Source organism: Oryzias latipes, chromosome 1, assembly GCF_053564925.1.
Source record: "Oryzias latipes strain Hd-rR chromosome 1, Olatipes_Hd-rR_3.1".
Taxonomy (NCBI): Eukaryota; Metazoa; Chordata; class Actinopteri; order Beloniformes; family Adrianichthyidae; genus Oryzias; species Oryzias latipes.
The window spans coordinates 35,744,397-35,766,675 of record NC_136237.1 but is presented as its reverse complement, the minus strand read 5'-3'; the positions used below and the strand labels follow the sequence as shown (position 1 = coordinate 35,766,675).

General features: G+C 41.7%; 1 protein-coding gene and 1 long non-coding RNA gene across 6 annotated transcripts in view; one reads left to right on the top strand and one right to left on the bottom strand.

The window, feature by feature from the left end:
- Positions 1-2,465, top strand: part of LOC144994903 (uncharacterized) — a 67,824-nt gene extending 65,359 nt beyond the window's left edge. Inside the window, exon 5 of one of the 2 annotated variants that reach the window (XR_013658592.1) lies at positions 2,328-2,465. This is a non-coding gene — a long non-coding RNA (uncharacterized LOC144994903). Of the gene's footprint in view, positions 1-2,304 lie in introns of both variants that reach the window. The other variant, XR_013658591.1, reaches the window with a different exon arrangement.
- sh3pxd2aa (SH3 and PX domains 2Aa) overlaps positions 1-22,279 on the bottom strand; it is a 94,093-nt gene that overhangs the window by 61,736 nt on the left and 10,078 nt on the right. For 3 of the 4 annotated variants that reach the window (XM_020712136.3, XM_020712191.3, XM_004065662.5), the window contains exon 2: positions 12,542-12,622. In XM_020712136.3, coding sequence (XP_020567795.1) covers positions 12,542-12,622 — 81 coding nt within the window. Of the gene's footprint in view, positions 1-5,771; positions 5,892-12,541; positions 12,623-22,279 lie in introns of those variants that run through there. The other variant, XM_023954995.2, reaches the window with a different exon arrangement.

Below are 22,279 nucleotides of genomic sequence, written 5' to 3'. Positions count from 1 at the left end.
CAGGTTTAAAGGCACTGCGGCGCTCTAAAGGGTTTTAATTGGGAGGATTCTTTTTCCTCTCGTAAAGCGTCTTCTGTGTCTGCAGCATAAACTGTAATCCAATGGAGATGGCGAGGTCTCGGTGGGCATAAACTGGATCAATGTGCAGCCGAAAGACTGCTTGGGTAATCAAGAGAAACAAGGGCAACGTGCACACACACGTGCGTGCTCTCCCACAGTGAGAGAAAGTGATCAAATGAGAGCATGCGAACAGCCAAACACACAGATCCAAAACTGAAAGGGAGGTCATTGCTTTGATCTGGGAATTTGCAGTTTGTGTTGGATTAGCAGGTGTGTTGTGATGAAGACTTAAATTGGGGATGGGAGAAAGGATAAAGATGTGAGCAGAGAGGGGTTGGGGGGGTGGATGTGAAGTGAAAGTTTGCAGAAAGAGAGGAGACTGATGGAGACGGCAGAACGAGGTGGAATGCACCTGCTCTGATCCCATCTGTTATCTCAGCCTCTGCCTGCTCTGTGGTGTTACCGGCCCTAATCCCACGTGTCCCGTCCGGGCTGCTGTTGACTCTATCACTGCCTATTAACTGACAGATACATAGGTAAAGCTTAACAGGGACTGCAGATGGCAATAAAAAGGCAGGAACTGTGTCGTTTTTGCACTGACTGCAAGAGCAACGGCAGCCCAAGATGAACATTTCCACGGAACTGCTGAAGAGTCCAAATTTCCTTCAAAATGCTAGCCGCTACAGGGGTGATGGGTGCCTAGCAACCACTGCTTTTCTTTCTTTCTTTTTGGTTAGAGTTGATCTATATGTCCAATTATTTTTGTTTTGATGCGAAAAAAACTTTTCCAATTTCCTGAGCAGCAATTGTTTGCTTTGACCACACATGCATGGTTAATGTATAACCTTTACTCAGAATGGAACAGGCTTTAAAATGTCCGGGTTTATGATGAGTGAACAAAGTATGTTTGTTCTAAAGAGAACCACTAAAAAACTCCAAAATCTGTCACTGCTTGATTGATTGTTGGAGCATTTTGGGTTTGGTAGTCAATAGCTTAGCAGAGTGATACGCTCAGTGCTTCAACGCAGTGAATTGGAAAAATGAGAGTATTCTGTGTCAAATGTTTGCCAATACAGTTTGACTTATCTGTCATGTTTCATTCTTTCAAAAGACTGCTTATTGCAGATGAGAGACACATAAATGACAACTCAGTTTGAGAGAAAAACTACCCATCAATACCTCTGACCAATCACCTGCATCTTGGCTCCTCTAGGCACTCTGGGTAGTGTGGTCATAATACCTTATGTGACAGTTTTGTTTAATGGGGCCCTATAATCCTGTGCGGCTTGTGAAAAATATGGTATTTGGAATAGAAAAATATCCTCAGAACCTAAATGAAGTCTCTTTTATAATTGAAAAAAAAAGATCAAACTGTTTTAATGTTGCTGTACGGTATGTTGTGCAGTGGTTAGTGCTGGTCCCTGGTTTAAGTCCCATTTGGGGGACCTGAAACAGGACATTAATGGGGGACCTTTCTGTGTGGAGTTTACATGTTCTCCCTGTGCATGCGTGGGTTTTCTCCAGGGATTTTGGCTTCCTCCCACCATCCAAAAACATGCTTCACAGGTTAATTGGTTACTGAAAATTGTCCATAGGTGTGAATGCGAGTGTGTGATTGTAGCCCTGTGACAGACTGGCAACCTGTCCAGGGTGTGTTCTGCCTTCGCCCACGATGGCCGGCAGCCCCGTGACAAAACGGCCTCAGAAAATGAATGAATGCTGTAACTTCATGTACAGAAGGATGGTAGGTGTAAAATGGTTGCTAAGGAAAACTTAAAATACTACTTTGTCATAGGGGCACAAAAATTGGTGTGTACCCTTATCATCCTGAGACATAAAAAAAAATAAGTTGTTGCTATGGACCATCACAACCATCCAGGCCGTCTTTTTCGCTCAACATCTGCTTACAGATCTCTACTGCGTGCTTAAGTTTGATTAAAACAGCAGATCAATGCAAAACAGCAGTTTCTGGTCTGAAACCTCAGCAGGAGAAGAGTATGAATGAACTGTTATCTTCAAATAGAAACCCCTTCTCCAGAAGACTGCTGCTGTTAGAGTATCCGGGGTTTCATCAGCCCAATTATTTCACTTTATTTCCCATCGTGATTCAATGTTTACATGATTATTTTACAGCCGTCTGATTTGCTGAACAGAACTGTGCTGTGTCTATGGGTGTAAAAGGTTTTTTTTCATTGACACTGAATCTACATCTAACAATGACAATAGCTTCTTTTTTTCCTGAAGATTTGCCCTTCATCCTTTAACAGTGAAAGCAGGAGCTCCGCTAACAACATTCACAGCAGGAGTCCAGATGAAAAGAAGACCCTGAGCTGCCTCTCCTTCATCACTGAAATGATGCAGCATCCCAGAAAGATTTTCACAAAGCACTCCTCATCTTAGCCGAAAGCAGAAGACCTTGAGATGAACAGAAACGTGATCAGACAGTCAGAGAGCCGGAGGATGGGAGTTTACAGATAACTGGCAGGAGTGTAAACACACAAGCGTGCTCGTCTTCCTGTTTGTATTTCTGTGGATTACATTTCAACATCTCCATCAACAAGAGTCAGGACACGAAGTGCTGCAGATGGATAGGAGGAAAAAGAAAATGTTGATGCAGAAAACCGCGAATGCTCCGGTACAAAATGCACTATTGAAGGAAAACTGAATAAAAAGTGTTGGAAAAAAAATAGCTTCAAATCCTAATCTGAAACCGGTTTCCTTTTCATCATTTTTTTTCCTTGATCCTTTGCAGCTTCAGCTCTGCTTCAGGCATCTGCACCGTTAAAGAGCCAGACAGACTCTGTGGTCATGTGACCTGCTGGTTTGCCTCATTTGAAGCCGTTCTCCGTGACTCCATGTTTGTTTTGAACCTAACCAGATATGACCTTATAAAACCTTGCCTTTCTGAAAATAACAGTTAAAAACGGATAAAGGAGGTCATGCGATCATGTGGTTAGGTTAAAAAAATGTTTTTTTAAACTTGTTAACTTAAAAGCAATAATACACTTTTTTTAACTTTACTTTAGTTTTAGTCTGTGTCTTAATCATCTTATTCCTGTAATAAACTGCTGCTGCAAGTCTAGATAATAAGCAAAACTGTTGATAAAATGACCTAAAATAGCAACAAAAAAACAGCTGTATAGCAAGTATTTAACAAATGGTTTCCTTTTACGTTCATACCGTTATTTAATTTTGAAGACACTTTAAAGGCATATATATATAAATATATATATGTTGGCTCAGTTTCATAACCAGCTTCCCTTCTGACTCCTGGCTCTGCGTTGACTTATTTAAATTTTTATTGTGTCTATTTCTTATATCTAGTATGATTTTACCACAGCAGGTTAAAGGGTAACATAGCAGTTTTTGGGCTGTTTACCTGCTTTATAGGTGCTGGCCGTGAGTCTTGACGATTTGAAATGAACTTGTTTAATTTCTGAAATTAGTCTAAAACAGTCTGTGTGCTGCCCCCTAGAGGTTTAAACGAGGTAGTTGGGAGTTGAATTTCATGAAACATCAACCGATGCAAGTCCCACGTCATTTCAGAAGTTTCTACGTCATTGCTCTGAAGCTCCAGTGTAAAAGCCCCGCCCATCTTTGAATGTGTAACCCTCAGCTGTGCCAGAAGCCCCGCCGTCGGGCATTGGTGAGGCAGTGTTGCTAAGGCAGCATCTTTAGCCAGCAGGTCGAAACAAAAAGGTTCTGGACCATGAGCGCCTGCCTCTGGGGGAGGTGGAGGAGAAAAATCCTCAACGTCCACAGAAGGATCTGTGATGAAACTGGCATCACTTTGCTCTGTATTGCTCTCCATTATTGAAGATGCAGCGTGACTGTACGCTACCTCAAGCTAACCTTTAAGCCTGCCTGCCTCCCCTAGCCCCGGACCCCCTTTGTTTTTGTTTTTTTGTTTTTTATTTTGCATTTTTCAAGTCTGGGAGAGTGGAGTCAGCCTGTGTTGCGCTTGTGCTATCCTAGGCACTTTAACATTGAGAGTTGGGTCATCTAGACCCATTAGACAGTGCTCTGAACCTTTTTTCTTTAATGATTTGTGAACCTTACTGGTGTCCATAGATTACATGAAATCTTTCCACCTTTATCCACCTTTGTCATGGTAGGGAGAACACGTCAAAGTAAGGGTGGGGTCATCGAAGATGGCACAAGGGTTACAGTTTAGGAAGTTTGAAGTTCTAAGAGATTGACATCATTTCAAAGGTGGTGTGTTTTCTCCATTATTCTCATGTTAGCATTGACAATTCATCCCTTTTTGGCGAACATCGTTGAATCTCCATGACAACATACACTGATTCCACAAAGCGAGAGTGCTGTTTTCCTCTACAACTCACTGCAAAATCTCAAAACAGGTGGGTAAGACACAGTTGAGAGTCGATGTAGGTGTTTTTGGATACTAAATCCAACCTTTAGGGTTAAAAATAAGTGTTTTGCCTTTTTTTTGTGTTGTGAAGTCAGACCACTTTACGAAAACTTGTAAAACTTGAGTTTAGACACAAAACTGTTTAGGGACCCTACAACCAGCATTCTTTTATAATTACTTTTGTAGCACTACCAAAAACATCTAAATATAAATAAAGGTAAGCAAAAAAAGTTGCACATTAGTATTTTGAAATTATATGAACATAAATAAACACTACCGTAACCATCTTCTATTTTACACAAAAAAACACCTAAAGCTGAACAGTTAAGACCAAAACAACAAATAAATTAAGTACTGAGAGCAGAAATCTGTTCAAATCTGCTCTGCTGACCTGGCTCCTATTACTTACGTTTTAAAATCCCCCCTCAAGTATAAAGTTTAGAACCAAAACAATGGTTCTATGCAGTTTAAACCTGTGAAATTTGTAAAGTAAAGATATGTCTGCTCTGCAAGTGACCTGAATCCTTTTTTTTTCCCATCCTCATACTTCTATTTACCCACTGGCGATTGAAACCTTGACTTTTAAAGTCCCACTATGAAGCGTTCATTTATCCTAAATTTAGCCACACGGCTGATCCCTTCACCCTGGCTGTGAGAAACACTCAAACGCCTGATTGTAGCTCACAAGAATGAGTCCAGTGTTTGGCTCGTGGGTGTTCTTTCTCTGACTCTCAGCAGAAGCTGACAAGTGTGTTTCCCTGTCTCTCACACTCCCATAAATCTAATAAAACAAACTCTAATGCTTCCCCTAAAAACAATGGGCTCCCTCATTCTTTGGAGTACCATGAAGGACAAAGTAGCTCAGTACTTCATACGTTTGTCCTCGAGGATGCCGATGGTGCATCATGCTTTACATGAACTGAATGCTTCCAAAGGAGACGACTCATAATTCACCGACCTTTCCTTTAAACGTTTTGACCACAACTGCGGACAAATTGTTAGTGACTGTTAGCCTCGAGCATCCGGCAAAACTCCTTTTCCTAGAAGCAGACTAATGCTGTGGAGACGCAGCATTAGAGACCCATAAATCTACCACCGAGCTGCTGTACGGGGGCGAGGGAAGCGGAGAAAGACAAAGAAGGCTTTCTGAAAATTACAATACAGAGCCAAAGGCCTTGGTGAAAGGCATGAGTCAGAGCACAACCTTGTTTCAGATAGATGCCACGGCTTTAAATACACAAACTTTGCTCAGAGCCCAAGGACTGCAAGAGTTCAAGCACCCGCTCTGAAAATACCAGAGAGGCTGTTGAAAAGTGAGTCTGCAGAAACCATTACTCACTGCCTGCATTATCGCTGTCCTCCGTCTTCATCAACATCACCATCATCAGTCCATCCTGGCCTTACTTAAAACCTAACAGAAGTTACTCAAACAGATGCCATCAGTTATAAAAAGAGAAGAATCCAGCAAAGTTCATAACAAAAAAAAATGTTTTATTTTTACTACATTTGTAAGGAACATAAACTCATGACACGAGAAGCAGAGTCAATAAAAATGACTTCAATCCTTTTTGCCAAATTTTTCTTGGTGTTCTCATTGACTTTGTGAGCACAGGACCTGCTACAGAGGTCATTTAGGATGTTTGGTCTTCCTTTACTCAGCACCAAAATGGTTACCTTTGATCATCTGTTTTGATTGGCTGCTGTCACCCGAAGCTCACCTGAAGCAAATTATATGGATGGACCAATGTGAGAGATGATGCCCTGAGAGGCTTTTATCACAGCAAGGTCTCCACAAGGAAACTTCCATCCATCCATCTTCCTCAGCTTATCCGGTACCGGGTCGCGGGGGCAGCAGACTGAGCAGAGATGCCCAGACTTCCTTCACCCCAGCCACTTCCTCCAGCTCCTCTGGGGGGACCCAGAGGCGTTCCCAGGCCAGCCGAGAGACGTAGTCTCCCCAGCGTGTCCTGGGTCTTCCCCGGGGCCTCCGCCGGGGAAAATTCTCATAAAATTCTTCATGGGCTCCAAGTTTTAGACTCACAAATTAAACCCAGAACTGAGGACAACAGCGTCAAAGACCCAAGAGTTTCTTCATCTCTAAAACAATGAGCTGGTCTTCAGGTCAGGAAAAAGAGACAACTCTGAGGTTGAATTGAGAATTTTTTCAAAGTTATGTTGGAGGATGAGAAAAAGACACTTTAGCTTCTCTGAACTTCATGTTTGAACAACCAGAGATAAGTTTATTTTTTTAAATTGAAAAATACTTTGCTTGGTCATTTTTGCTCCAATAAAACCAGAAGGGCATTTTATGTTTTATTGAAAAATGCTTCTTCAGAGAATTTCTGACTCCATTGTTTTTTCTTTTTATGAATGTAACCCTTGACACAAAAAACAGGACGCTGATCTAAAAGCAGGATTACAGTTTTACCTGGAGGACAGCTCTCCGCTTATTGCTACTGAACTGTCCTGGAATCTCAGAAGGGATAACAGCCGCAGCTGTGCAGCAGATAAATGTTTGGACAGAAGGGGCCCCATGTTTCTCTACAAAGAACTGGGTCAAACGGGACCATCAAAGGTCCTGTAAGATCAAAGCTGGACAGAGAACTTTGCTTTCAGTCCACCGCAGGCCGTGGATTGGGAAGCACTGCAGAGCAGCTCTGTCAGCTTGTTAGAGCTGCCTAAAAATGAAATGACAACAGTTCTGTGTTTTATCACTATTTGATTTTTATCGAATATCTGAGAATTACTCTGGTGGGTTTAAATGATTTAGGGGACAAATCATGCTATTGTCTTGGATCTGAGGCTTTTGCAAGTTAAAAACAGTAAATGCTACTGTTGCATAATTAATACACTTATTAAGGGCCAAAGCTATATTCCAACACCTTTTTAGCATCCTGGAAAATGTTTTTGTGATTAATGGTAGCACTTTTGGCTCGTTAACATTCCACTTTTTTTAGTTATTCTGGTTTGTACACTCACACATACAGAGACTGTTTCCAACAGTTTAACAAAAAAAATCTGTTGACTTTTGCTTATTATAAAGTTGTGGTTATCATCTTTTCTTTTTACTGGTTAGTATGTAGTTTATTGTTGGTTAGCTTGTTTGGGTTAGTAGCACTCAGCTTTTTAACTCATAGGTCTGCTCCATGTCAGTATGAGCTAGCTAGCTAATTGTGAATTATCTAGCTAGCTAGTTCACAATTAGCTAGTTAGTAGCCTAAACTTTCACTTGCTAAGATGTATTCCCATATCTTATGCTCTTTCAGTTTGTAAGCATGCTGCTTTTTATTTTGTCGATACTCTCGCTTTTAGCCTGTTAGCATGCACAGAGGTTGTTAGCACAGAGCCTTTACATTGAAATATATATCTATCTATTTGAAAGCATCTTCCTTTTAATTTTATAAGAATCAATGGCTTGTAAGCATACTCTTTTTTTTCACCAAAACCCCTATTTACCTTGTTACCATGTAAATTTGCAGCTGATCTGGTTATTTAACTAGCTAACTTTTGAATAGATTTTACTATTAGAAAGTTATCAGCTTAAATAGAAACTTTAATTATGTACCAGTGATGTTAAAAACATTTTAATTACATTTGAATTTGAAATATGTAATACTTTTATGTCTCGTTAAATTAACTATTTTCTAATAAATCCAGCCCAGAAACCTCATGAGGCTTCATCTAGCCATCACCAGTATGTCCTCCTACACAAAACACAAATAGGCTTTATTTTGAAGTCATTTCTCATTTAGTTGAGATGTTTTTCTTTTCCATGTTAGCTAATTAGCTCGCTGGTGGGATTCACAACCTGATTTACAATCTTATAACAGTGCTAAAATTCATTTAAGCTTCTCTGGTGACAGAGTGGAGATTTTAATGCAATGGCGAGAAAAAGAAAAGACCTATTTATTCAGAATTTCAGACAATTTAAGGATTTTAATAGCCTCAGTTCAAATACAATAAAGTCATTTTAAGACTGAAGTGAACGGCAGCCACACAGCTTACGAGAAACATAGTTTTTTGGTTTAGATGTGACAAAATAAATTTAAATACATTGAGGAAAATCAAATAGCACAGGTTAAAGGGCTTTTTTGATAGAAAACATTTTTAAAATGAATCAAATATTTACAAATTAGTCAAAAAAAGGGGGAAAAAAGTCATTTCTTATGGATTCCATTAGTGGAATCAGTTGCTTGTTACTTTAGACATGAAAAATGGCTCTGAAAGCAGTTAAACTGCCAAATGAAAGCTGCTGCACGACTCAAAGATTACTATCCACACACCATTAAACTTCATTAGTTTCCTCTCTGCAGCTCGAGCACCAGGCTCCGCACATCTCCTCAGCTTCATCTGAGCTTTCCTGGGATTATCTCATTCAACACTGGGACCAATGACATCCAGCGGGGGTCGCTCCCTTCCTCTTCACACCATCAATGGGATCTTTCAGAAAGAAAACAACTTCCCTACCTCCCATGATTCCCCTCTCTGCACCTCTGTAATGTTTACTTGTGACCTTTGGTGCAGTATACATATGGTTATCGGCTTGCAGGGGGCCAGGAAGCAAACACTCTCACAGCAGTCCATCTAGGAGGAAGGAAGGATTTTCAACGCTTCATTCCAACACAAGTGGTCTCAAGCAGAACCAGACACCAAAAAATGAACACCAAAGATTCTACCAGCGTCTCAGCCTTACACAAAACCCACTTTTCAGGGGATTTCTTTTGCTGCTGCCATAAAATAAGAGACCTGTCAGCTCCCTGACGTTTTGAGGGCAACACAGGGATAAAATACAAGAGTGAGAAGGGAAGTACACTCAGAAACAACTCTCTTCTTTCTCTTTCGGCTTTTCCCATCAGGGGTCGCCACAGCGAATCATCGTTTTCCACCTCACTCTGTCATGGACATCTTCTACCCTAACATTAGCCAACTTCATGTCCTCTGTTAAGACATCCATGTATCTCCTCTTTGGCCGTCCTCTTGCCCTCCTGCCAGGCAGCTCCATCTCCAACATCCTTCTACCAATATATCCACTATCCCTCCTCTGAACATGTCCAAACCATCTCAGTCTGGCTTCTCTGACTTTGTCGCTAACACAGGCAACATGAGCCGTCCCTCTGATGTACTCGTTCCTTATCCTGTCTAACCTGGTCACTCCTAAGGAGAACCTCAACATCTTCATCTCTGCTACCTCCATCTCAGCCTCTTGTCTCTGTCTCACTGCTACCGTCTCTAACCCATAGAGCAGAGCTGGTCTCACCACTGTCTTGTACACCTTTCCTTTGAGTCTTGCTGACACTCTTCTGTCACACAACACTCCTGACACTTTCCTCCACCCGCTCCAACCTGCCTGCACTCGCCTCTTCACCTCTTTTCCACACTCTCCATCACACTGAACTGTTGACCCCAAGTACTTAAACTCCTGCACCTTCTTCACCTCAGCCCCCTGTAACCTAACGCTTCTACCTTGATCCCTCTCGTTCAGACACATGTATTCTGTCTTACTACGACTGACCTTCATGCCTCTTCTTTCCAGAGCAAACCTCCACCTCTCTAGCTGTTCCTCCACCTGCTCTCTACTCTCACTGCAAATTACAATGTCATCCGCAAACATCATTGTCCAGGGAGATTCCTGTCTTACCTCGTCTGTCAGCCTGTCCATCAGCATAGCAAACAAAAAGGGACTCAAAGCTGATCCTTGGTGTAGTCCCACCTCCACCTTGAACTCCTCTGTCTGACCTACAGCACATCTCACCACCGTCATACTTCTCTCATACATGTCCTGAACTACTCTGACATACTTCTCTGCCACTCCAGACGACCTCATACAGTACCACAGCTCCTCCCTCGGCACCCTGTCATACGCCTTCTCTAAATCTACGAACACACAATGCAGCTCCTTCTGACCTTCTCTGTACTTTTCCATCAACATTCTCAAAGCAAAAATGGCATCAGTGGTGCTCTTACGGGGCATGAAACCATACTGCTGCTCACAAATCTCCACCTTCTTCCTAAGCCTGGCTTCCACTACTCTTTCCCACAGCTTCATTGTGTGGCTCATCAACTTTATTCCTCTATAGTTGCTGCAGTTCTGCGTGTCACCCTTGTTCTTAAAGATCGGAAGCAGAACGCTTCTCCTCCATTCCTCAGGCATCTTCTCACTCTCTAAAATCCTATTGAACAACCTTGTTAGAAATTCCACTGCTGTCTCTCCTAGGCACTTCCATACCTCCACAGGTACGTCATCAGGACCAACGGCCTTTCCGCTCTTCATCCTTTTCAGAGCCTTTCTAACCTCATCCTTTCCAATCTCTGCTACTTCCTGCTCCACAACAACCACATCTTCCTCCCTTCTTTCCCTGTCATTTTCCACGTTCATCAGCTCCTCAAAATACTCCTTCCATCTTTTCTGTACACTCTCCTGGGTTGTTAGCACCTTTCCATCTCTGTCCTTAATCACCCTTATCTGTTGCACGTCCTTCCCATCTCTGTCTCTCTGTCTGGCTAGCCTGTACAAGTCCTTCTCTCCTTCCTTTGTGTCTAGCCTGTCATATAGCTCATCGTAAGCTTTCTGTTTGGCCTTTGCCACCTCTCTCTTCACTCTACGCTGCGCTTCCTTGTACTCCTGTCTACCTTCCTCAGTCCTTTCTACATCCCACTTCCTTTTAGCCAACCTCTTCCTCTGGACGCATTCCTGTACTTCCTCATTCCACCACCAAGTCTCTTTACCATCTTTCCTCTTTCCAGATGACACACCTAGCACCTTCCTACCTGTTTCCCTGATCATCTCTGCTGTAGTTTCCCAGTCATCTGGAAGCTCATCCTGACCACCCAGGACCTGTCTCAACTTCTGCCTAAATTCCTCACAAGTTTCTTCATTCTGTAGCTTCCACCACTTGGTCTTCTTTTCTGTTTTCCCTCTCTTCTTCTTCCTGACCTCCAGAGTCATCTTACACACCACCATGCGGTGCTGTCTGGCTACACTCTCTCCTACCACCACTTTGCAGTCATTAACCTCTCTCAAATGACCTCGTCTACATAGGATGTAGTCCACCTGAGTACTCCTACCTCCACTTCTGTATGTCACTCTATGTTCCTCTCTCTTCTGGAAGTAAGTGTTGACTACCGCCATTTCCATCCTCTTTGCAAAGTCCACCACCATCTGTCCCTCCAGATTCCTTTCCTTCACACCAAACCTGCCCATCACCTCCTCATCACCTCTGTTGCCCTCACCAACATGCCCATTAAAGTCTGCTCCAATAACAACTCTCTCTCCTCTGGGGAAACTCTCTATGACCTCATCCAACTCACTCCAGAATCTCTCCTTCACTTCTAACTCACAGCCAACCTGTGGTGCATACCCACTGACTACATTCACCATCACCCCTTCAATTTCTAACTTTAAGCTCATCATCCTGTCTGAGACTCTTTTCACCTCTAGAACACTGTTTACAAACTCCCCCTTCAGAATCACACCTACCCCGTTTCTCTTCCTATCAACACCATGATAGAACAGTTTGTATCCTCCTCCAATACTACGTGCCTTGCTGCCCTTCCACCTTGTCTCCTGCACACACAGTACATCTACCTTCCTTCTCTCCATCATGTCTGCCAGCTCTCTGCCTTTCCCTGTCATTGTGCCAACGTTAAGAGTCCCTATTCTCAAACCTATGTTCCTGCCTTTTCCCTTCTCTCTCTGGCCACGGACCCTTCTGCCTCCCCTCTTTCTTCGACCAACAGTAGTCAAATTTCCACCGACACCCTGTAGGTTAACAGCATCGGTGGCGGTCGTTGTTAACCCGGGCCTCGACCGATCCGGTTTGTCTAAAGTGTTGTGGATGATTCGCATGGTTATTTTGGCAATTTTTACGCCGGATGCCCTTCCTGACGCAACCCTCTCTATTTATCCGGGCTTGGGACCGGCACAGAAGTAACTGGCTTGCAACCCCTGTGGCTAGAAACAACTCTAAGAAACATAAAAATACAAACTCCATATGCTAATAGGAGATGTGAAACAGTTGCCCTACTAAAACACTACACACAGACATCCAAGCACAGTGAAGGAATCAGGAATCAAACACGGCCCACACATCGCAAGTGAAACAGGATTACCTGGAGGTCAAAGAACTTGCTGTATCTTCTGTAGATGATGTGGGACGTGTTGTCAGAATATGTGACATTGATGAGATACACCTGCCAAAAGAAGAGAGAATGCAGATTAAACTAAAAGCATCTTAGTGGAAACCTCAGTGGCTTCATCCAGCCTGAAATAAACATCCTTGAAGCAGCACACTGGTTTAGAGACAAAGGAAGCAAAATGAGACAGATGCAGGAAAATGTCTCTTCGTTGTGTCTTTTTGTCTTGGAGATTAGAGCTGAATAATGCTTCGTAATGTCTGTGTTTCATCCAAAATGATGGCCACTGTAAGAGTTTTGGCCTCTTTTCATTATTGGAACTGAAGCACACGTGGAGTGGTTTTTATATTTTCAACAATGTCATTACTAACCAATGTTTCCTCTAATCGCTCCCCGATTGCTGAAATTATAACATTTCTATTGACAAAAAGCCATATTTAGCTTGGAACCGATTTCCTTTCTTTACACAATGACTCTCACTTTGAGCAAAGTTAGCTTACATGCAAAAAGGAGTAGCGCGGAGCGCGGAGTATTGATACTTCCAGAGTGACTTCAATGTGAGTTCTGGTCATAAAGTTAGAGGCAGAGTCGATGAAGAAAAGAAGTAACACACAGGGCCCTGTGATTGACTGGCGACTTGTCCGGGGTGTCCCATCTTATGGATGGATGGATGGATGGATGGATGTACGAACGGACGGACGGACGCACAGCTCAGGTTAAGCCCTGAACCTCAAAAAAAAAAAACCTAAAGGCTGGTTGAGTGTGAAGTCATGAAGTTTATCCCAATAGGAATTTTTTTAAACTCTATTGTGAGTATGACCTTTAACTTTTGTTGAGGGGTTAGTGAAACTTTAGACATGTTCATTTCATTTATCTCTGAAGTTAGATTTATTGCAGAAGTACTGTCCGTCCGTAAAAAAGCTTTGTCGGTTTGTGAAGCGTCACATGCACAGACGAGAAAGCCCATTGATCTTTAAAGTACAACTGTACACCAATGCAGTTATGACACAGTTTCACAGACACACAAAACTCTCTTACGAATGAACAATTTATTTTCAGCAGATACGAAATCCTTTTACAGAAACACACATTTCTGATAACAACCACAAGCTTTTTTTTGCACAGACAGACAATACTTTTGCATCAATCTAACTTTATATTTATCGTACTTGTAATCCGTTTTGTTGCAGATCTGACACTGAACAACTGAAGCCTGTAGAGTCTGAGATTCAGGTGCTGGAACGTTCTCAGAGGCAGTCTGACATCCCAGGAAAGACTGACATTTCATTTAAATGTTTTCATCGTTTGCACTGTAAACCGTCAGAATCTGAATTGGTCAGACCTCGATGTATTACTTATGGTGGAGTGATGGGTCATTGCGCATGTCTTTCCTTTGGTGTGTTTTCACCTGGTTGACGCTGTGCTGCAGCCCTGAGAGGCTTAATAGGATAAGACAGAATGCATTGATGCAGTGACGTGCAGTCAGGAGAGGCAGGTGAGGCACAGCCTCACCTGTCATTATGGGAAGAAAAGAGAAAAAATAAATTCAATTATTATATTTAATCAGTAAGTTGTGCTTTGCGGTCATTTTCCATTTAAATGTACCATTTTGGGGTGTTTTTTCTTTTCAAAATCGCTGAATTTCCGCATTTGCCGTTCAGATACTAAGTGACCTGCGATGAGGCACCAGCCCGCTGAGCCTCACCTTGGATTGCGCAATACCTATGCAGTCAGACGGTACTGCTGTCTCTCTGTATGTCGGTTCAATCACTTGTACTATATGAGCTGAGTTTAAATAATTTAGCAGATGTATATGATGCACAGTGCTTGTTTTTATAAATAACTGTATGTGAGGGACGTGTTTCTTGTGCTGAGCGCTAAACGACGGCGAAAAAGCCGCTGGGTGAGGCCAGACATTCTCGTGCCTCATGTTGCAGTTCTCGTGCCTCATGTTAGGGGGCGCCGGTGAGCCCTGAGATTATGACGCTAAAAAATACTAGAAGAAGTGATAGCAAGCGGCAAGTCATTTTCTTCAGAAGGAGCGGCATATGGACTTTATTTACAACTAAAGGTAAGACGATAATAACGTTTGTGCTTTTTTCTATGCTGCAGTTTGTATATGAAAAAAAACATGTTGAAATTATATTTTAAACAAAACGTTAACTGTTGTCAATCAAATGGTGAATAAGTTACTCAGTTATTTATACTCATGGTTCATATGTTTGTAAATCTGACTGATGACGTCAGTGCCTCACCAGCCATTAACCTCACCGCACGTCACTGCATTGATGCTACAAGAAGAGGCAAGTGATGCTACCGTCAACTAATCTAATGAAGCACAGATAACCGAGCTAAGAGATTTACTGGCTAGTAAAGCTGCACTGGAGGTGAACAGGTGGACTGTGCCAGCTCAGTCCCCCGTGTAAAATAAAAAGCTCTAAATGGGAAAACACAACGGTGAAAACGTTTTTATGTATCATTGCGCTGCAAGCTTAAACCATCGCATTATGACTAGCAGCATCTCTGAAACGGTGGCACTTTATTCAAATAGCCTAGAAAAAGGAAAAAATGAAATCCACTTAATATCAGCTGGAGCCTTTGTCAATGGCCTGTTTATTCAACTGAGATGAAATGAGAGGCAGTTCCCCATGATGGAGAAGTGAAATATACCAAATTAGCAGAAGAAACAGCAAAGAGACTGCTAATTTTACCCAACTAATCAGGAGGAACATGTAAAACAGCCCAAAAAAATGGAGATAAATGATATTAAAACAACTCAGATTTATGCTGAATTGGCAAAAGAAGGTCTATATCCCAAAAATAACAAATCAAGGGCCAGACTTGACGGAAAATGACATGCTAAGTTTAACATTTTATAGCTTTCATTTGAATGCTTCAACACCAAAGCTTTGGCTCCTGTGTTGACCTTCTTTCAATGACCTCTTCAACCGTTTCACCATTTAACAACATTTCTACGGTTTCTAAAGCAGACAAATGCAGCTTTGCGTTGATAAGACACACTTTACAGTAAGGAACTAACAAAGTTTGCATATCGGCCTAAAGATCCTTTTTTGTGCGTAAACATTGGTTGGTTGATTGTGTAATCGCTCAGTCTTATGGTAACGCATGGAGCGTATTTTGCTGTAGCCAGCGACGGCTCCGGTGTTGAAGGGTTTGTGGGTTTTTTTAATTAAAAGAAGAACTACAGAAACCAAAGTTCTGAGAAAGAATATATTTTGTAACCATGCAAAATACACAGTTTGATGCCAAAAACAATGAGGATTTCAATAAAGGTTGTTCATTGTTTTCACTGCCTTCCCTCCATCACTTCTCCAGTCTGCTCTTGCCAAAAGTCTCCAGAGCTGAAATGACTGAGGATGAGTGGAAGAGCTGAAGAAAAAGGAGCAGCGGGCTGAAACAAAAGAGACCCCTGAGCGGAGCGGCGGGTTCAAAGGCCCCGTCAGCTGGGGCTGGCACCGGGCCACCGCAGTGTGTTCCCGCTCATGCAAACACAGATCCTGGCATCCAGACTCTCACACTTGTTTTAGCATCGAGAGGTGTTAGCACAGCAGTTAGCGCTGGCAACCACCTCCATTTAAAATGACTGAGACACATTTGGTAGATTTCCACACATTGGGTTTTTAATATTACAGGGCTCTTCTTACTGGTTGTTAACAAAACCCCTCATAAAGAAGAAAACAGCTTTGCTGAGAATCCTGAGGAATTTGGGGTGATTTGAAAAAATGTCACCCTATCTCAGTTTTTTCTGATTTGTAGCTTGATCCCCTGTAAGACATAATTGAGATCATTTTTTGCAAAGGTAAGCTCAAACATAAAATAAAATCCAGAGAGAAACAGGTTGCACATTTTTGTCATTTCCTGTTTGCCTTATTGGTTTTTGGCCAAACATTATAGATTAACATTGAGATCTGCCTTAAAAGTTCTGCATATGTTTGGATGGGTCAGATTCAGGATAAGGATGTGTTGGGGGGGGGGGGGGGGGGGTCATTTCTGTTAAAGCAAACAAATATGATCCCACATCAAAGCTTCACAGACAGGAATCACTAAAACAGAAACAGGAACTAAAAAAGGCCAAAAGCAACAACAGCTTTGACTGGTTTCAACTTCTGAACTCTCCAATACACAACCTTCACGTATAAAACCCAAATAAAAATCTATGTAGACAGTTCTGTGAGTTTATGTGAATTTTTAAATTCTGCAATCAAATTTCCAAAATCTCTATAGCAAGAAATGAATAGTTTTCCATTTAAGACAAAATGTACAACAGAATATTCAAGCCACCAAATAAATGAATCTAAAGTCTAGCCAAAATTTTACGTGAATAATGTCATACATTTATGATTAAAACGTCATTTAAAAAAAAAAGAAGTCTTGTTTTTCCAAAAAAGGAGTTGTAATTTTAGGATTATTAAGTTGTGCACAAAACAGATTCTTAAACAGTGATGTCATCTGACTTCTCTGAATAGTCTGCATCATAAATTTATCATATTTTAATGATCCATTTTCTTTGCTGAAACGTTAAATGTAACAATTTAGTTTTTGAAGAAGCATAACTTTTTCTCTTTCTGAAGAATAAAACGTATGACTTCATTCTCATATATCCGTTATTTTATTTTATGGTGGCTCTAAGACTTCATGGCTCTGGTGAGTTTTGTATTTTATTTTTTAAGGTTTCTAAATGTGATGTGTTGTTCCTGATGTTTTTTTTTGTTTGTTTCTCTGATAATTGTTCACATCTGGTTTGTGTTAATCACCACAGCTGCTTCTTTTTGTCTTGATTATTCTTCAGACAGTAAAATGGTTATTAGTTGCTCCGATTCAGATTTTTACCCATCATCCAACTGTTTCACCTGGTTTTGGTTTGGTTCGGGTTGAGTTATAGAGACTTTGAGTTCTATGTCTTTTAGTTTATTTGTTGTCCGATTTTGTTGCAGTATCTGCTAAGCCTGTCTCTGGTGGTGATATGCAATCCAACACATCTTCATAAAGAAATCTGTACTCAAATATATGGTGACATTTGATAAAGTATTAACACTTTAATCCAAAGTAATTTGCTAATTAATTTTGATAGAGCTGTAGGCTATGAGAGATGAGGTGTCTACTTGAGGATTTGAACCCCCCTGAACCTGCCAGAGTCTGCTTACCCACTGAGCCTCAGACACCACCAGGGAGCACAACACCAACTAATACAATCTTATTGATATGCCTATATACCACCCCCAGCTCCTCATGGCCCTGAATCACTTAACTCTGGAGCTCAACTGTAAAACACGATCCAGCCTGCAAAGCTTTAGATTCACAGACGTGCTCCAAGCCTCAGAAGCAGATGGGTATGTGATGGCAACCGCAGTGGAAAACGCTGCCAGCAGCCGTCCTTCAGCTCAAAATACCAACTCCAAACCTACCGCCCCTTCCAGTCCCCAAAAATAAACTCCCATCTACTTGAAACATGCAGCCAATTACAAAGATGCCGCCTCTCAGGACAAAGCTGGACTTAAAACGCTGCTTTTCCGTGAAACTGTGTCATTTTGCCACTTAAGCTCTTTAGCAGCAGCTAAAATATCAGGAGCTGACTCAGATGTTGGGAGAGCAGCCAGGACTGTTATCAGCTGAGCATCACTTGATGAAAAATCATCTACTGGCAAATCAGAAAACTGACTTCACAGAATATCAGACGATCTCAAAGATCCTCTTAAATCTGCTTTAAACTCCTTCAAGTCATGACGTTTTAGCACAGGCTTTGGAGAGATTGGAACTTCAATTCTGTCTGTGTGCAGTGGAAGTGTCTGCATGTGGAACCAAGACCCCAAAACCCACAAACTGGAGAGCAAGAAGCAGGCGGAAGCAGAAGTCGCTGCTTCATCTCCAATCCGGAAAGAGCCTGTTTCCCAGATTCCACAGACCTTTGCTTTCAACGAAGTCCCAAACAGAAAGAAACACCTGGGGGGCTTGAATGTCCCAGATTAAAAACAAAACTTCAAAACAAGACCTCCATTCATGCTCAGAAGTACAGACAAGCATCAATTCTAGATAGAACAAATTGAACCTCTGATGGCTTCACGCATCATCAGCAAAACCTCGAAATACTCGAGTCCAGTTCCTTTTTTCCTTTGAGTTGAACGCACCGAAACACAACACGAGTCCCGTTTAAATCCAAAAAATAACTTACACTTTGACGGGACAGCCAGCACTCCGCCTCGCAGCTTTCACAAGAAGAAGGCAAAAGAGGGGCGATGCTGGCGGGGCAGCCGCTGAGCACAGACGACCCCGCCTAAACTGCTATTTTTGAAGAAACCTATAAAACGGGCCGACAGTCTAACTACAAAGAGTCTGGTTGGAAACATTCTCTTTCTGGTGATGTCATGACCAAAACTGACTTTAGAGGTTCAGCAGAACCATTTGGATCGTCTTGATGTAGAACTGCAAGAACCAGGATCTCTTGCAATGATTGTGCTCTTCTTCAGCAACATTTCTGTGTTTTGAAAAAGACTTCAAAAGCTAAACAGATTCAGCCTTCAGCTTCCGTCAGGGTCCATGTTTTTATGAGACGCCGCAAAGTGCGCGCATACAAAAAAGATTTTCTAACACGTTTGGTGAGAAGTCAGTGAGAATCAGGATCTAAAATGTGCCAAATATGTATTTAAAAACATTTCAAAAGAAGTTTAGAGGCAAAGAAAAAGGTTTCTGTGGACCAGGGGTCTCAGAACCAGGGGGTCCACGGGCTCTTTTCTGTTCACGCATCCCATCATGGCCCCCCATTTGTTTTATTTTTTCACATTTTATATTTACAATAGAAACAACAAGATAAGTCTAACTCACTACATGTGAAGAATCTTAAGTAAACATACAATCACACTAAATAAGTGCTAAAGTACGGTGGCCCCTTAACCCTTTAACGCTGAAGTTTTGACGTTCTTTAGGTTCTTTAGGTTGGAGGAGGACTCCAGCAGTGTACAGATGGGGTGTGATCCCTAACATGCTGGGGCAGGATTCTCCAAAGTTATGTCAGCTATGACCCCAAGTCTGGGTCTCCCTGTGCCTGTCCCAAGCCCGGGTAAAATACAGGGTTGTGTCAGGAAGGACATTCAACGTAACAGTCTCTGCCAAACCACCTGTGCAGATGAGTGAAAGCTGAATCTGAACAAACCTGTGTATATATTTAAGCTAAAACAAACCAACACTCGAAGTGAAGTGAGCTCAGTTGAACAGATAACCACTGACTTCACTTAGTCAGTCTGAATGTTCTTCAGTGAGATGAAAGCAGAACCAAAACCACTGGCTTTAGAAGTGACCCAACAAACCAATGGCTCTGAGCAGAAGCACAGACATTGTTGACTGCAGAATCTAGATTCCCTGATGTGACACCTCTGGATGACTTAAATTATTCATCACAGGCAACTGGCAGATAATTACCTATGAACGGGGGTTAATGAGCAAAAAAAACCCTCCTCTTGTTTCTCGCTGTCAAACAACGGAAGAAAAATGTCACAAATTCTCAGAGGTAGAACAAGAATCTGACAGGAGGACATGCAACCATCTTAAGCCACACCACAGATCATGTATTTGTAGTGATATTACTTATTTTTCTTGCAAAAGAATTGCTTTAAACCAAAAATATGTTCCAACATTTTCTAAATTCCTAACGACAAGGCAGTAAAGACTTCCTCTAAAACAGTTTATAGAACAACTGAACCAGAAAACAATTTTGAATTCTCCAAAGGTTAACTGCTTTCATTGCAGTTGGTCTTTAAAGAATAAAAAATAAATGTGCATAAATAAACAAGAACACAAAACAGAAATCAATTATAAATGTTCAACATGGCTTATTTCTGTCTCTTTCTTGTCCTTTTAGAGCCCATCCAGTCACAGCAGATTCTTACCATTTCTTATAAAGTCCCTTGAATTGCTGCTGGTGTAAATAGACTCAGTTAACCCTTGTGCTATCTTAGGCACTTTAACGTTGGGAGTTGGGTCATCTAGACCCACTAGACAGTGCGCTGAACCTTTTTTCTTCAATGATTTGTGATCTTCACTGGTGTCCATGGATTACATGAAATCTTTCCACCTTTATCCACCTTTGTCATGGTAGGGAGAACACGTCAATGTAAGGGTGGGGTCATCTAAGATAGCACAAGGGTTAAAGGGCCTATACCATGCTTTTCTTAAGCATTTTACAGTAAACGATATCCATGTGTATGATAGTATACTACTTTTGACACACAAAAGAAGAATTTTTTTCCTGGGTTATTTACCAACCCGGAAGTAAGACGCACCGCGTTTCTCTCCATGTGGGTGCCGCCCGTGTCATGACGTCACCCTCGAGTCGACAGCGGCTCTACGTTTTGCCCACGAACACAAACAACATCCAAACTTTTGCAGAGATGGATTTGCATATTGTGCATTTATTAGGAAAGCGGATCACTGCTAGTTCTGTGGAGAAAGTGGGTGTTAGCCTGAGAAATACTCAGAAATAGGGGACTGGATCAAAATACCACTTTGGGGTTTCTTTTTGTGAGGAATGAACATTATAATAAACTTACAAGCGCATTGATTTTGCATTATATAGACCCTTTAGGGGTTTATATCAGGCACCAAACTGAGCAGTTAAAATTAGAACCGTGGTCACATTTAAAGACTCACTCCAATCATCTTTTGATCTTTTGTAAAAGCGTTTCTGGTAGTCTTTTAGTTATGATTATGGCGTGTTTAGCCCTATTTATAAAACCTGTGTCATTTTCTAGGACATAGTCTCTGCAGAGCGGCAGTAGTTAATCAGAAATTCCCTTCTGAGTTGTGGGCAGGACCATTCATCTGGGGCAAGCCCACCTCCACTTCCCATCATCCATCTGTTTACAGGCACACATCCTTCACACCCCCAACCTAACATTAGCGGCGCAACAAAAATGGTGGGTAATATCAGAGCTATCCGTACAGATTGGAACCAGATTCCAGCTCAGACGAGGAAAACAAAGACGTTCATTGATCAGTTTGTCTGCAAGTGGATCCATCAGAATGGAGCGGAGCAGGAAGCTTGTGGCCCGCATCGCGTATTTTCACATGCAATCTTTTTCAAAAAGCATGTTTTTGTTTGCTTCTGGTTTAAAACAATTTGAATAAAGAAATACTCAGAATTACAAATTTAAGCTTATTATTTCTTAATATATGTCCTCCATTGTCCTCCATGTTAAAAACACAATTTTCATCAGAGTGGGTCTTTAAGTATTCTTGTACCCAGTAGATCTGCACCCCTTTAAAAAATCAATCCCAAAATCCTTCAGCCTGAGAACACTGACTATAACCAGGTTACTTCAATCCACTGAAATGAAACTAGTTGATGAAAAAACATTGTCAAAACAGGCTAAACCTCTGTTGCAGCTTCAATTCATCATCGAATCTCCAGAAAAGATTCAACCAGCATGTTTGTCTTTTACAAAAACTCCTGTGAAGTTATTTCAGTTTCCACACAAAAAACTGTGTCTGAAAGGCTGTTGGATGTCTGAACGCAGCCCAGTGAGGCAGCAACACAACAACAGCATCCTCCTCCAGCCCAAACCTTTGTGCAGCTCAGGATCTGCTGGAAATGAAGCGCTGTGGGACTGGGACTTGTAGAGGCAACACAAGCTTTGAGTTAACACGGCCATGCCCAGTTGCAGTTTGTCTTTCATCACCCGCTTATCCTGATCACGCACAAAC